Raw genomic sequence first — 17476 nt, 5'->3', positions numbered from 1 at the left:
TCCTATATTGACGCCGTAAAAAAAATATTCTACCCCCAAACTGCGAAAAAAAGAATAAAATTTCTCCCACATAAAACAAGGCCTCATACGGCCACGTCAATGAAAAAATAAAGAAGGTATAGCTGCTAAAAAGGCAGAGAGGTAAAAACTGAAAAATGTAGCTGGTCATTAAAGGGAACCTGTCACCAGCATTTCACCTATTAAACCGACTATACCTGGTGGTAGTGGGTGAAAAATCATTTCTATATAACCTATAATTGTCTTCTTAGTCGGCTCTGTAGCTTTAGTATTTAGCTTTTTAGTGTTCCCACACCGTATGGTAATGAGCAGAAAAGAGTCAGATCTTCATTTGAAAAGAGTCAAATCTTCGTTTTGAAAAGAGTCACATCTTCATTCCTCAAGTCTTTCCGAGTTTACCTCACTTTCTTACTTTTGATTGACAGCTCCTCGCCTTCCCCCAGCACACAACATCCCGCGCTTGTGCATTGATGTCCTCCTGTGGTGTGTGCGCACAAAGGTACACCGGATTATTACGATAAAAGGCGCGAAACGTTTGCAGACCGTTATTTACAGTCAGAGGAGGAGTTTAGGAGAGGGGATAACGGCAATTAACTTTTTATAGCAGCAGCTAGTGAGGGAGAAGTAAAGTTCAATAGGTGAAATGCTGGTGACAGGTTCCCTTTAAGGCTTTTTCAGGCCCGGGCATTGAGGGGTTAAAGAAAAATAAAAATATATATACCAGTAGATGCACTTTAATTGCATAGTTCTGGCCCATTGGACATCATATTAGGAAGTTTTGTTCTCCTATATGTCTTTTTTGATAAAGAGTAGAAATGGATTTTATCCAAAGAGGCAGGTGAAACATTCACTAAGGGAAATATTAGGAATTTTTCCCCATCTACCTTGTACCGAGATCCTCCATTTGATAAAACAAAAAACATATGGGAGAGCTAATCTCCTGAATGTGACAGGGGTCTGATATGGGAATTGTTAGCCAATACTAACAACTACTTTCAAGATCAATACACTATTTACTTTTTAGTTCAGCATGTCTTAAAAAGAAAAAAAATATATATAATATAAATTACCAGTTGTTATTTTGCATTGAGAGCATAACTTGGATGTCAGCTGTCTCGATCATGATATTTGTTCTTTTATACAGGGTTGTTCAGTCAGTTCTCTCGCTGGTAATGCTTGTTAAGATTTCTTTAGGTGCCAGACTCTGGTGGTCAGCCTCCATACCACCGCAGAATATTCCAGCAAAAAGAGGTTAGCACTCCAATTTGCTGGTAAAATCAAATCATGTATATTGTATAGGTCCATGTTGGACATAACACCGCCTTGAGATTTGTAGCAACATTTCAGGCATATGCCCTTCATCAGGCTTTGTGGATACCACTGTGTCGCACATGAACTTGAGCCCACAAAGCATGATAAAGGGCATATGCCAGAAATTTGCTACGAGTCTCACAATGGTGTTATGTATAACATGGGCCAATAAAACGTATATGATTCGTGGGCATGCTCAATAAAATAAAGGGATTGGTTGTAAAAATTTGAGACTGTGGTAAGGTACAGCATTGAATGATTTCTATGCTGTGTGTTTGGGCCAGTTTAGCTCGATATCAAAGAGGCATTTACATGAGGCCAGTCTTGCTTATTATCAAAGGGGCATATACTTAAAGCCAGGCTTGCTTGTTATTAGTGGAACATATACTTGAGACCAGTCCTGCTTGTTATCAAAGGGGCAAATACTTGAGACCAGTCCCGCTGCAGGGATTAGTGCACTGTCCACCTAAAATACAGTGAAGAAATGCAGTGTGAAAGGGGCCGCTGAGCTAGGTAAATAAGGCTAATTTAAGTAGGTACCTGACATGCTAAAACTCTGTAATATAGTTTGCATTTCATTCCATCCATAAGTGTCAGGGCTATGGAGTGGGGGGTGGGGGTGGAAGGGGGTAATTTGTTTACATACAATGCGTTCATGGGGAGGATGTATAAAGACGTGTTGATTCCAGATCTATGCACGTGCTTCATGCAAATAAACTTTCCCTCCATTCTTTGCCCCCCCCCCCCCGGTTGGCGAATAAATTGAAAACATAATATATTACAAAGTTAGAGTATGCTTTGTACTTTCTTGAATACACTTTATCTACAATCTTGCAGACACTCTGTTTAATGCAATAAGTCCACACAGTGAAGTCAGTGCGCCATGTCATGTGCTACCAACTACTATAGTTCACCTTTTTGCCTCAGTAGAAAAGAGGTTGCCTTTAATGTTTGGGGTCAAATTACAACGCTCCTGTATCTTTAACCTCAAACCCTCAATTTTGGTGAGCCTGGAAAGGTCAATTGTCCTCACCTGGATCCACATCTTCACCATAATGAGCGAGACGTATAGGCGGTAACATGACCGCGTCGCTAGCTTGACGCGTCACCGACCAGCTTGAGTGCCAGGACATCTCCATGAACACTGTCGGTGCCATAGGTGTTGACAGAGCAGTTTCTTGCAGTAAAAAATAATCCATGGTGCGGGTACCTCTTTTTAGAGCACCCAGCCAAGCTGAAAAAAGGGCTGCACTATACACCCCTAGTGCTGACCCATTTCTTTTTGTTGGAATTAGTTCTTTTATAGCACATACTTAACTACCAAGATAGCAGGCCCGCCAGCGGCTATTGGGCTCTCCTATGCAGTGGTGAGGTGCTGTTAGTGATGACTATGGTTGATGGAAGGGGAGCATGGAAAATTGAACGCAGATAACTAGAAAAACTAGAAAGAACAATATCACTGTACTGTTGTATCATTTTTTGTATTATTTCTATGCTGTGACGTTACTATGCATGCTTATCTGTACTGTCACATCATTATGTGCATTATTTTTGTGCTGTGATATCACTGGGCATATCATTCTTGTACTTCGGCATCCTAAAGTACATTATCATAATACTGTGACATTACTATTTGCAAGTTGTAGTTCTACTGAATGAATTATTCCTGTACTGTGACATCATTATCTCTATGTCGTGATATTCCTGTGTGTATTGTCCATGTACTGTGACATCATGTTAGGCTTTCTTTATGCCTGTGCATTAAGAAAAGATACATGTCACAGATTGGAGAGCAAAATTGTCATAAGCTTTTCATGTACTGAGATCACTTGCTGCTGAAGATGGTCATGGAGTCCCATTCAAAATTTTCCCATGGTGTCCTAGTTAACTTGTTATGCTCCTGCCGTATTCTAGTTTAATATTAGCATTATAAGCGATAATTTCTGCCTAATTATTAAGTACTTTTCTTCAACTAGGTGTATACTATATACTATATATGCTTTGTATACTATAGTGCTTAGTGTCGTCAGTGCAAGTTATGGGAGAGGATTTTTTTTTCTGTAATATGTCAGATTGCTAGAGCTGCTGCATCAAATGAATTTTTCAATAAAAGCATGTTTCATGCATAAGCATCTATTATATGAGCGCACAACTCCAAAATCCTATTATGAAATATCTGTAGCACTGTATGAACTATAATTGCAAAAATTAGATCATACAGGATTAATGTTGCAAGGCCTTTGGGGGAGGTCTGGCTGGAAGGGTTAGCTGTCATTTGAGAATCTCATTTCTCTGTTTGTAAATCTTTAATATTTCTGGGGTTGAGTTTAACGATTAGGATTACAAATTCCCTAGCACAGCATGTATGCTTTTATTATTTTTTTTTATATGAACTTCACACATTGTTACTAGCCATAATTATTGACACATCAAATTGATATGGCTTTAATACAAGTCGCAACAATCAGTGTAAAATAACAGTTATTTCCGCAGTAAAGCTCCTAATTTACAATCAAAATTAGCATCATAGGTCCAGGACAGTTTTAAACAAAACTGTATTTATTAAATATACTAATTATTTGCCACTAAAAAGGAATCTATTACGTTATACAAAACTAAATCGTAAAATTGCTGAAATTGTCTTTATTATAGAACATATTCTTGTGTGATCACAATAGAATTAGAGCAATAGAGAAAGAAATGAACCATGGTATGATGCATATCTTGTTAAATATGTAGACAGTAGGGTAATATCGTGTCTGTGCTATGTAAACCATAGGATTCCCTCTTTTTTTTATTTATTTTTTTGGACAGTATACAAATAAAATTACACATTTTACATTTTCCTTGTTTCAATCCAAATACACATTGTATAGCCTTTTGAAAATTGTGGCTTTGTAAAGATATGTAATTCTATGTTCGCATCCAAAAGTTTAATTCAGAATACTGCTGGTTTTCTGGTACCTGAGCGCAATGGATTGTGGGAGTTCAGATTACAGTTGCACAATTAAAGTTATGCCGTTAGATCACGTCTGACAGGAACACACTGTGTGGTTTATCTACGTTTTTCTAACAGCAACCATCAGAATTTTGAGGGCAGCTGTAGATGAGATTGTAGAAAAAGACATTGCTTCTTGCATTAAAACTGTTGGCAGCTTTCTTCAAATCAACATCCTCAAAAGGTAAGACTGAGTAAATTAAAATATGTGCTAAGTTACATAAATGTTAAACTGTGAAATGCTTATAAAAGTGAAGTTGCCATGAATTTAATATTAATATTACCTATTCTTAAAAGTATTTTTTTTTTGTATTAATACACATGAATACTGAAAGGAGCACCACTACTGTCATCATAAAATGTGTACAATATTGTAAAAACCCTTAATTGAAAACCCCTTGAAAAAAAAATTACATTTTCCAAAGATTAGCCCTTTTCCTTGAAAGGAAAGGGAGCCTGACCAGATGGGCTACTACCACATCCTTGGAAATTTAGAATGGTAACAGTGTTGATTGCAGGGATTCCACTTACGTAAATTATAATTTTTAGACTGCCTGCCAAAGCTATAGTCCACTGGTGCTATTTTCCCAGTGGGGAATGCGGAGTCCTGATGAGCTGAACCCTTGAGCAGTGCCTGGAGTCGGGCACTTGGGGAACCAAAGGAAATAAAGAATTGTTTTCGGCCTTGGAGCCATAAATACTGTACTTGCTATAGTACTGTACTTAGAAGCTTGCTGCTTTACAGTGCATTCGGAAAATCTTCAGACCCTTTCACTTTTTCCACATTTTGTTATGTTGAGGCCTTGTGCTAGAATAAAAAAAAAAATGTTTTTCCCCCTCATTCTGCACTCAATACCCGATAATGAGAAGGTGAAAACAGAATTTAGAAATGTTTGCAAAATTATTAAAAACTCAAATTTCGCATGAACATAAGTATTGAAACCCTTTGCTATGACACTTGAAATTTAGCTCTGGGGGCCTCCCATTTCTCTAGATCATCTTTGAAATGTTTCTACACATTGATTGAAGTCCACCTGTGGTCAATTCATTTGATTGGATATGATTTGGAAAGTCAGAACCCTGTCTATATAAGGTTTCACAGCTGGCAATGCATATCAGAGCAAAAACCAAGCCATGAAGGAAAGAACTGGCTGTAGAGCTCAGAGACAGGATTATATGGAGGCACAGATTTGGAAAAGGGCACAAAAAAAATTCTGCTGCACTGAAAGTTCCCCAGAGCACAGTGGCCTCCATAGTTCTTAAGTAAAAGAAGTTTGGAACAACCAGGACTCTTCCTTGGCTGCCCCACCAAACTAAGTAATCGGGGGAGAAGGGCCTTGTTAAGAGAGGTGACAAAGAACCCAATGGTCACTCTGACTGAGTTCCAAAGATCATGTGTGCAGATAGGAGAAACTTCCAGGTCAACCTTCACTAGGTTTTAAAAAAATGTTACTTCAGACTTTTATTTATTTAAAACGTCAACTTTTTTTTAGTCCCACTAGGAAACTTTACTGTGCGATCTTTTGATCGCTATTCTAATACACTGCAATACCTCTGTATTGAGCGCCCCATTTGAGGGGTTAAATATGATTGCAGACTGCTGCTAGTGGTCTCCGATCGTTGACCTGAAGCCTGAGGCTGTTAGTCACAGCCTAGGCTTCAGTGGCACCCCGCACGATGCAGGAAAAGTTCGCCTGAAGTGCCGTTAAAAGGCGGCGCTTCAGAAGAACTACTCCAAATGGCCGACGTAAAAATGCTATACCCTGGTCGCTAAGGCGTTAAATTAAATCGGATCTGTTATCAAACTATGCTGCTCAATGTAAGTGCAGCATAACATGGGGACAGGTCCGCTCTCCTATTAGCCAAATTGGCGCACAAAATATTGTGCCATTTGGCTAAAAGGATTGATTAGAGAATACACCTGACAGTTTATAAATCTGTGGATTCACAAGAAGAGCATTCCACCTCCCCTTCCCGCTTCCTCTCGCCCCACCCGATGGTGATAGACCCCTCCCTGCTATGTATCTGCATACGTATTTCAGTTAGCTTTTAAAACGTTTCATAACTGCAATATTTTTATTTTGTTTCTCTTCTTGTGAGCAATAAATGCTTTTTTCAATTGGCGAACACGCTACCAAACTTTTTCTTTTTGTAAAATATAAGAATAATACATAGAAAAAAACTTAGTCAAAATATACTTAATAAATGGGACAAAAAAATTGACAAGAACATGTGTTTATGTCTCCAATAGATAATGGTCAATTCTAATTATACTTACTTTCCTTGCCCCCGAGTTTCTCTACAGCACATTGTTAGGACGTAGAATGCGGTGAGCCGAAGCTGGAGATGAAGAGAAGCCGTTGAGTTTAAAGAGGCTCTGTCACCACATTATAAGTGGCCTATATTGTACATGATGTGATCGGCGCTGTAATGTATTTTACAGCAGTGTTTTTATTTAGAAAAACGATCATTTTTTACCTATATTCGCATTAGGGGGGATTCACACGAGCGTGTATTCGGTCCGTGCGGTTTTCACGCGGCACGCATGGACCAATACAAGTCTATGGTGCAGTACAGACAGTCCGTGCTTTTTGCGCAGCGTTTGTCTGCTGCGCAAAAAGCGCGACAGGTTCAATAACTCTGCGTATTTCACGCATCACGCACCCATTGAAGTCAATGGGTGCGTGAAAACCACTCAGGTTGCACGGAAGCACTTCCGTGCGAACCGACTGAAACAGCGCACCAGCTGTCAAAAGGATGAATGTAAACAGAAAAGCACCACGTGCTTTTCTGTTTCCGAACATCCAAACGGAGTGTCTTTGCGATGAGCGAAGCCGGACAAGCGAACCGAACTTCACCGGGTTCGGCCGAACTCGTTTTGGCCGAAAACGGCAAAAACATTATCGGTACGCGACGTCAGGAGATAGTCACTGTCCATGGTGCTGAAAGAGTTAAACTGTTTCAGCACCATGGACAGTGACTTCCGATCCCAATATACATGAACCTGTAGAAAAAAAAACGAAGTTCTGACTTACCGATAACTCCCGGCGTCTTCCTCCAGTCTGACCTCCCGGGATGACAATTCAGTCCAAGTGACAGTTCCAGCCAATCACAGGCCAAGCACAGGCTGCAGCGGTCACATGGACTGGCGCATCATCCAGGGAGGTGGGGCCCGATGTCGAGAGGCGCGTCACCAAGGACACGTCACCAAGGACGCGTCACCAAGGCAACGGCCGGGAAGTTCTCGGTAAGTACGAACTTTTTCTTTTTTTTCAACAGGTTTTTCGATATTGTGTTCGGCATTCACTGTCGAGGGTGCTGAAAGAGTTAGCTCTTTCAGCACCTTGGACAGTGACGGGCGTCGACTAGCCTCATCTCTATGATGGCGGCTGCGCGAAAATCACGCAGCCGCGCATCATACACGGATGACACACGCAGCTGTCAAATGGTTTTTGCGCGCGCAAAACGGCGCGTTGTTTGCGCGCGCAAAAACGCAACGTCCGTCTGTATCTGCCCTTATGCTAATGAGTTTATCAATGGACAACTGGGCGTGTTTTACTATATGGCCAATTAAGCGTTGTGGAGAGTAGTGTATGATGCGGACCAATCAGTGACCAATCAGCGTCATACACTTCTCTCCATTCATTTATACAGCACATAACGATATAGCTATATGCAGCCACATAAACACACTATAATGTTACTGCAGTGTCATGACAATGAATATACATTACCTCCAGCCAGGACATTATGTGTATTTCGAATCCTGACCACTTCTATGCACTTCTCTGTGATTTACAGCATAGCAGGCGTAGTCTCGCGAGATTACGCTGTGCTGTGCTGTAGTCTCACACAGACGCTACAGAAGTGGTCAGGATTCTGAATGCACATCACGTCCTGGCTGGAGGTAATGTATATTCATTGTCAGGACACTGCAGTAACGTTAGTGTGTGCATGTGGCTGCACATAGTGATATAGCTATATCGCTATGTGCTGTGTAAATAAATGGAGAGAAGTGTATGATGCTGATTGGTCAGCGTGATACACTTCTTTCCACAACGCCCACTTGGCCATATAGTAAAACACACCCAGTTGTCCATTGAGAAACTCATTAGCATACAGCTAATATAGGTCATAACTCCGTCAAAAATGATCGATTTTTCGAAATAAAAAACACTGCTGTAATCTACATTACAGCGCCGATCACATCATGTACAATATAGGCCACTTATAATGTGGTGACAGAGCCTCTTTAAGCATGTAATATGAGTACTTTTTTTCTCTGATCAGCGGTCTGAGTAATTTAAGAGCTCTGATCTGTGGTCTAAATAATTTAGGGTTTCTAATTTGGGGTCAAGTTAATTTAGAGGGTTTGATATGGGATCTGGTTAATTTTGGGGGTCTGATCTAGGGTATGATTAATATAAGGGGTCTGATTAAGGGGGTCTGATTAATTTAAGGGTCTGGTGGCTGTATTTATTTAGGGGTCTGGTTTGGGGTCGGAATTTTTTTGTATTGCTACAGAGGCTGGCGTTGGCTGTAAAAGAGATGGGCCAAAGATGTTTCGGCAGCAAACTCCGCAGCCGTCAGGAAGAGTCTTTACAGTGGTCTGGGTCGGATGGAGAAGTCACCTGTGAGTCACTGGATTTATAGAGAAGCTGTCACCTATCCTGACATGTCTTTTATAGTACATCCTTGTATTCCTCATGAGATAACAATCATGGGGCAACTCTGTGTTGTGACGTTTCTCTGGTATTCCTCCTGGAAATGTATGAATAAGGTCTGGCCTACATGGAGATGCAACTAATTAATTTTAGCTATAGAGCTACAGCTGTCTTGTGGATTGCAGCTGTCGGACAATAATTAAAATCAATCAGTGGTGCTACAAAAATTATCTCTGTTGCCCAGGCCTAATTGACTTAACTGACTGTCAATAGAGTGTATCCCTATACAGTCTGATACTGTCAGCAATGATTGGAAGAAGTCAGACTGTTTAGGGACACAGCCCTTTGAAAAGGGGAACACCAAGTTGGCAATTTATTTATACGTTTCTAAGAGGAATAGCAGAGGAATGGCACAATACAGAGTTCTTAGAAAAGGTGCTCCAGTATGGTTATTTCATAGGTACTACGAGTATTTACTATAACAGATATGTCAGGAGAGCTGACAAGTCATCTTTAATTTTTAGGTGTTCTGCCTGTGGCTGCATCTGATCAATACTGCATTCTCTTGTATGGTCTTGATTCTGATTTCTTCTTACACCTTCATAAGTTATTTCTGCCTGCAACAAAGTTGTTGCTTACAAGTTTGATCAATGCTGCTCGAGGAAGGCAAATAGAGACAGTTATAACCCTCCTACATAAGTCTGTGGTTCAAGAAGTTAATAAAATCATAATATCGATTTAACTTCATTACTCAAAAAATTCATGTCATCTTTGGCTTATGAAAAGAACAGATTCTCCTTGCAGAGATCCAGCTGGTAGGGAGTCTTAATGGCAATGCTCCCTACACATCAATGACATCTTTCGCTAGATGAAAGTAGATTCATTCAAATGGTGGACCAATTCACATTTTAATAAATTCACTACTCTGGGGTTAGCACCTTGCAAAGCCTTTGTCCCCTTCCCATCTTTTATTTCCCTCTCCGACAAGCGAATGACCAGCTCTTCCCACATCCTGTCCTTTATTTCCTTTCAGGGCCCAAGCTGATTCAGAAAAAAAACCAGATTTTTTTGTAAACAGCACCATGCTTGTCAATGAGCTGTGTTTAGCCACATTTACTTCAATTGGGGATGAGCTGCAATACCAGACACAGTCCAAAGACAAGACTAAAGCTATTTCTGAGGTGTGGGGGGGGGGGGAGCAGAACAATTATTACCCACCATATAATATTTGATAGCATTTAACTCCTCCATGAAGAGCAGAATTTGTATTGAACCACATTCTTTATGGGTGGAGGAATGGCTTTTTAAACAACATTATAGGAAAGGAGTCTTTACAGTTACAGTAGTCAAACAATATAATGCCTTACTCTAAAAGGCAGAAATGGCAAATACATGCTGGATGCTTATCTAATGACAAATAGTGTGAAGGGTTATAAGTAAATTAGCAATGATTAATATATAATCGATTCAACTGCTGTGACATAAAGGCATCAGCAGGCTGAGAATTTGTGTTTTGCCTTCCTCTGGGTAAACATCTAGAACGGAGATAGGTGGAACTTGATAGGCATGTGTCTTTTTTTCATCATCCTCATGTAGCTATGTAGCCAGGATGTAGTTCCATGCTTAGAGCTGTTGTTCCAATCTTAATTCTTTCCTGTGTAAGTGTAGTTAAGTAAAGAACAAAAATGAAAACACACCTAAAAATATAATATTTTGTCAAATAATAAAAGAATCCAAAATCGTATGTAAGAGAAACATTTATTTAAATCTTCACAAGAACACGATTATACTAAACCAATCCAATCAAGAAATAAGAAGTGCAAAAAAAGATAACTTGGATGGTAATTTCGCCTTCAAAACACATTTGTTTACCATACATAAATATCTGTTTACTGAGGAGTATGAGGTGCCCATAACACAATATATCTTAAACCTTTTTTATCATTTGCAAAAACACTTTCTACAATATGTAATAAAATATTTCAGTGAGAAAAATATGTGCAGTTGATGAAAAGTGATGTCATTTTCAAAGATCACCTTAATATGCCATTGTACTTCATATTTGAGGACTTGGTGCACAGAGCGGTGACACATTCAATTTTTTTATTTTTTATTTCTGGAAACATGAGAATCGGTGTGTGTAATACTATATTTGCAGGTAATCCATGGTTTTCAATCAATAGCTGGCAAAAAAAATCACATGAAAAGGTGCTTTGATCTTTTTACATGAACAGTTCCATTGGTTTAATACATTTGATGTTTGGTTGATCCCCTTATTTAAAAAATATGGTTACGTACTAGATTCCAAATAGGCATCCTGCACAAAAAGGTCAGTGGCAACTGTTTTATATTTGGCCTCAAATTTAACAAAAATCTAAATCTCCCATAAACTGGATGTTATCAGTTCTTCTTGAACTAGGAGATTCGCCTGCACACTATAATACATCAGTTCCAATTATGTTATTTTATTTGGTGTAAGGTTCTTTTTTATGAGAAAAACATTCTTAATCCATTAACCTTTTTTCGGAGTAGTTGGTTATCATCACAGCTCCTGAAGGCACTGTGGATCTACAGAGCAACACATATGGCCATTCTGTGGAAGGAAAGAAAAAAAATGGTGAAACTTTGTCTGATATTATAGAATTCTATTTGCTAAATATTGGTATGACATCTTGTCGTAGATAAGTGATGCCGATACCAAAAACAGACCATATTTTGAGGACTCTGAAATTTTTGTCTCAATGAATTATGTGGCACAACGGTCAATGGAAATAATAGGGATTCATATATGTTTGTGTCTTTTTTCCCCCCACAATAAAACAAAATAAATATAACAATGAATTATTTTTCTGCAGTAAGTGAGGGTAATGAAGATGTCGATGGAGTTGAAACAATATCAGTGGAACTTCATAATAGAAAAGAATAATTGCTGAAGTACATCATAACCCTCCATGCATGACTGATGGAGCTGAAGCTCAGTAGCTCCAGACAAATATAGAACATGTAGCACAAAATGACACTGCTATTATTTTAGTGGACTGGTGTGTGGATGTAAGGATGGGTGTAATTGGACTGCTACCACTCTTAAGAATGTTTTTGGTTTTTTTTACACTTTCTACCATTTAGTTTACATTATGTAGGACTGCTGGGGAATGGACCTCAAGGTATCCACTCATCCTAATAGCTCACCTGACTTCTACTGTTACTGCTGTATTCATATGATTTTAAATAAACCTGTGACAATTTAACAAACAAAATAAAATTTTGCGTATTTATTCTGTACTATTCAATTGCAAAATGTGAATACTTTTCTTAAAGGGTTTTTCTCACAAAGGCCACCCCTCCTTTTTTTTTTTTTAAATAGACGGATGAATCCAGCTTCTCAATCCCCCCCCCTCCACCCAAGGATCAGCTGTTAACACCGAGGTAATCTTTGTCTGGCTGTTCAAAATTAATGGCCATCCATATAGTGCATGGAAGTATTAATCCCGAGTGGATGGGTCGTGTCTATATGCCCTGATAGGCCACATAGACAGGGAGTTGTCAGGGTGAGGGTCATCCAACATCATGGTGCTGCATCTGTAAAACACTAGATTACATAAGGTGCTGTGTACTGTAACACACTTAGAAAGAATGTAATACTCTACAAGAATAAAATAAAGACAAAAAATAGAATGAGATGTCCGAGTACCATTAAAAATAATCTTCTCAAAATGCTCAGTATGCACCAAGGAAAAATAATATAGATGAAAGCGAGTCATTTATTAGATGATACTGATGTTTTAATATCCAGTATGGTGTATTCATTAAAATGCTATCACAGGTAATGTATAAAACATGAAGGAATAAAATGTCATCTCTTCTGATACCTTCGCTTGAATCAATTTCTCTAGATGCTTGGCATTGCTCATATGAGTGAATGATGTGTTGCATATTAATAGGAACAGTTCGGAAATGCTCTGCTCTGTACTATAGAATGCATTAAATATTGCATATGACACATGTGCAATGGTCATGTTTCATTCTGACATTAAACTACTACGTATCATAATCACGGGGAGAGGCTCCGCGATATAGCAGCAGCAGAGGTGTACAGTGCTCACTTGGAAAAGATTGATATAAATATTATACACACAGTTCTTTGAATACTATGACAGCTGACAAGCTTTGTATATACACCCTTAGCTCTTTTATGCTTTATTGTATAACATTAACCCCTTAAGGTAGTAGGCTATTTCGGTCTTCAGGATGCAGCAATATGGTTTTTTTTTATTGTCGAATATCATGAGAATTCTGTTTTGCTTTATTTTCAGTTTTATTTTTTCATGCCATTCATCGTACGGTATAAAAAACAATTTTACTTTAATTTACAGGCCATTACATTTACGCCTATAAGAGATATGTTATTTTACAATTTACTACTTTTGCACAATAAAAGCATTTTTTTTGCATCATTATATTCTGAGAGCCATAACTTTTTTGTGAGGTTATATTTTTCAATGCTACCATTGTTGGGGTACATATAACATGGGCAAGACCTAATAGGTACATACACATGGCAGATGCGGGGGCCTATGTTATGCCCCTGGCTGCTATGAATACCCATTAGCACCCCACGATCAGGTTGCGGGAACACTGATGGGGTAATAGAGGAAGCTCCCTCTGTATAACCACTTAGACTGACTGCAGCATCTTCATAGTTAAACGTCCACAATTGGAGGTATCCCTGATTCTTGCCGTTGTAGGCTATTCGTTAAAACTGCCACCCACTGTGCCCGCATCATGACCAGCATGAACAGCATGCACGCCATAACATACTATTATGTCAAGTGGGGCAGGAAGGGGTTAAAAGACAGTCAAAGACCAAATTAATCTCTATAAAGAGATCTACATTAATAATAATTGATAAACACAAATTAACTGAAGGTCTAACTTTTCACCCTCTAAGTAGATATTTACTAGAGGCACATTTTGTAGCGGTCATGGGACTCATGGATAGGGAGACTTTAACAGGGCCTACAGAGGATGGTGTGGACCTACTGTGTCACCAAGGGATTTGACATCTGGAGAGGAGAATCTAAGGGATGATTAGGTCTTCACCCTTAGACCTCCATACGGAGATGTTGCATTGGCCACTGGTAACCCCAGATCGCTAACCCCAGTCTCCCTTGGCAACAGTTGACGTGGACAGGTGTGGTGCAATAACAACAGACAATATGCAGGGTCAGGTATAGCGTATGTGAGGAAGGCGACAGACGAGAACTGACGGTAAATGGAACCAAATGTCAGGGCAGGCGGCAGAGGGTCATCACAGGTAACGGCAGAGGGTCATCACAGGTCATCAAAGGTCAGGTCAGGTGGCAGGCAGAGATGGCCAAAGTATAGCAGACCGGGGAGAGGGAGGGATGCTGCACCGGCCAGAGGACGCCATGGAGAGGTAAGTATATGGCGGTGGCAGAGAACACTGACCAGTAGAGGAGCAATTACAGCTGGGAGCCTGTGTGGATGGATCTCTATCAGCTTTGAACTCGTGGACATTGCATTGTTATTCTACGGTTGCTTGTAAAACTGTTGTTCTGACACATGTTTAAAGGGGTTTGTACGGATTCAGCAAATTAATGTTACTTTTTGGATTATTAAAATTATAAAATTTTCCAATACACTTCCTGTATTAATTCTTTCATTTTCAAGAACTCTGCTTGCTATTATTCAGTTGGAACAATCATTTATTTACTTCCAGTGGTTCAAATTCTGTCCATGATCATGTGATGGACACACAGTTGAACGGCTCATTAAAGTTGCAGTATGTGTATCAGAGCTGCGTCTTCTAATGATCCCAGCACCTGTGTCCATCACATGACCAGGCAGAGAATTTTATCCTCTGAAAGTAAACAATGAATGTTCCCACTGAATCACAACAACCTGAGTTCTTGAAAACCGAGAGAAATTAACGCAGAAAATTTTTGGGAAAATTGTCTAACTTTAATTATATAAGAAATAAAATTAATTTGCTAAAACCGGACAACCCCTTTAGTCTGTTGCATTTTGGACTTTGAATGACTGGCTAGTTTGGAGTCCGGCTAAGAATTCTCAGTTGGACTAATGTTGGGACATTAAAGGGTTATTTCCACCTTTATGGCTGGTCCACAATCTAAGGTGGGAAACCATTTTGATATGGTATTTTTTCTGTTATTCATTATTATTATTTTTTATTATTATTATTATTATTATTCCTTTAATATTATTTATTATTCATGTTAAGGGCAATCTTGTTGTAAAATAAATCTTCTCCTAAATTGCAATTCCCCTGCAGACTGCAGCAGATTTTTATCCAGATTTTGCCATGTATACAATAATTTTTTTCCCTACCCTCACATGTCTTCCAGGACCTGCTGTAGAGGAGCATCCACACAGCAAGATGCTGCAACAATAATGTTTGTAACGCCTTCAGGTTTCTCAGTAGTCTCCAATAAGGGCTGATCTAGGTAGATTAACAAATGAGCACCCATTTGGGACCCCCACCTCCCCCTAAGTGCCAGAGTCGAGAGCCACTAAGAGAAGCAGCATCTCTCTCTCTCTGAAAGATCGGATCTGCCCATGTATTACGTGTGTTACTACATTTCCTCCTTAGGCTGAGTTCACACTAAGTTTTTTGCAGGAGGAAAATTCTGCCTCAAAATTCGCAATTTTCGCTGCGTTTTTCGCTTGCGCCCATTGAGTGGCACGGGCAAAAATGCAGCGAAATACGCTTTCCCTGCCTCCCATTGATGTCAATGGGAGGTCAGAGACGTAAATGGCTGAAGATAGGGCATGACGTTTCTCGTCACCGCGAGTGTTTTTTAACCGCTCGCGGTAAAAAAAAACACGTCCGCCTCCCTTTGAAATCAATGGTCGGCATTTTCGGCCGTTTTTTGGCGCGGTTTCAGCGTCAAAAACCATGTAAAAAAACTCTGTGTAAACAGGGCCTTACAGGCCACTGCGGGGAAAATTTGCAGCCAAAAGTAACTCCCCCCAGGTAAAATAAGATGTTTGCTGATGGTCTTGGAATAAGGCTCTGATATAAAAGTGGTTGTTTGTGATGAGCAACAACATATGTCTTCTACTTGCTAGTAAGTTCTGCCATACATTTAAAATATCAATGCTTGTTTTTAATTACAGATAGGTAACATGTATCCCCCTTAGCTGGGTATAGTGTAAAATAAATATACAGCCATGCATCACTACAGTTTGGCAGAATAGTTACATTATTGACAGTGATGTTCAGGTGCACATTTCATTTAGTCTGGGAGTGGGAATGGGCAGGATAATAAATTGCTAATTTTTGCTCTTAGATTTTCTTCTTCTTTATAGACTTCTCTTTGACCTGAATGTTTTTAATAACAACTCTAATGTTCAGCCAAAGACCTGTGCATTGAGATTTCCTAAAGCTATGGTGCGACATAAGTGGCTGACATCTCTTAATTCTACCAGGCAGCACGAGACACACTACATAAAACATGTATTTAAAATGACAATTTGTGTGGTCTAAGCCATGAGAAACAGGCACTCTTTCTATGCATCGCGCTTGTTAGACACACAGACAAACATAACACTTTCCTTGAAACTTTGTAATACTGCCCGATGTGGGCCGTCTAAACGAGCACTGATCGACGAGACAGCTTGTTGATCAGCGCTCCTTTTCTCCTTTCACGAGGAGCTAGTATGGGGATGAGCACTCGTTACTACAATCGCTCGTCCCCATACATTTCCATCATATTGGTAGTACATGTCGCTGTTTACACAGGGAGATGTACTGCCGACAATATTTTGGCCATTCTATACTATACAAATCAGCCGATGAACGAGGGCAATTATCGGGTACGAGTGTTCTGTGAACGTTCGTTTGCCCGATAATTGGCCAGTGTAAAAGGGCCCTTTGTCATCCTATTCTGAAGAGAGCAGTAACTCCCATAATGTGTGATAAACATGTTGCCACAGGATTCCTACAGTGTTTGAAATGCTCTGAACATCTTTCCTTTCACAGTACAAAGGTGTGCAATGTGTAAAAGTGGCAGAATTTGATGTGTCTTTTTGAATGGTCTATATAAAACAAGCATGACTTAAGTAGCCTGTCATGCAGTAGCAGTGGTTTATTAAAGACCAACTGTCCACCGGATAGGGAATAAATAATTTTGGAATACCTTTTGTCATCGATTTGCTGCTAGCTTGTGTGTTTTTCTGCTATTGCATTTATAACATACACTAAAAATATAGCATCATTTTACAATTACATTTCTACTATTACTGCTCACCACATTGTTGTATAAATGTATGTATATATATATATATATATATATATATATATATATATATATACACATGGTGCATAAAAGTCGCCAGCACTCTGCTAACTCAATAATTGCAAAGATCCAAACCTCCTCTGGCATTAACAAAACTGTGCCTCGAGAGCTCCATGGAATGGGTTTCCATGGCCGAGCAGCTGCAT

At 39.4% G+C, this 17476-nt stretch overlaps 1 protein-coding gene across 3 annotated transcripts in view; it reads right to left on the bottom strand.

Moving 5' to 3' along the window:
• Positions 1–10730: 10730 nt before the first annotated feature.
• The window catches only part of NELL2 (neural EGFL like 2), a 269144-nt gene continuing 262398 nt past the window's right edge, over positions 10731–17476 (bottom strand). For all 3 annotated transcript variants that reach the window (XM_075857036.1, XM_075857034.1, XM_075857035.1), the window contains one exon: positions 10731–11584. In XM_075857036.1, coding sequence (XP_075713151.1) covers positions 11534–11584 — 51 coding nt within the window. In that variant the 3' untranslated portion in view covers positions 10731–11533. The remainder of the gene's footprint in view (positions 11585–17476) is intronic.

This window comes from Rhinoderma darwinii, chromosome 3, assembly GCF_050947455.1.
Source record: "Rhinoderma darwinii isolate aRhiDar2 chromosome 3, aRhiDar2.hap1, whole genome shotgun sequence".
Classification (NCBI taxonomy): Eukaryota; Metazoa; Chordata; class Amphibia; order Anura; family Rhinodermatidae; genus Rhinoderma; species Rhinoderma darwinii.
Note: the sequence above shows the minus strand (reverse complement) of the source record. Positions and strands in the feature narration are given on the sequence as shown.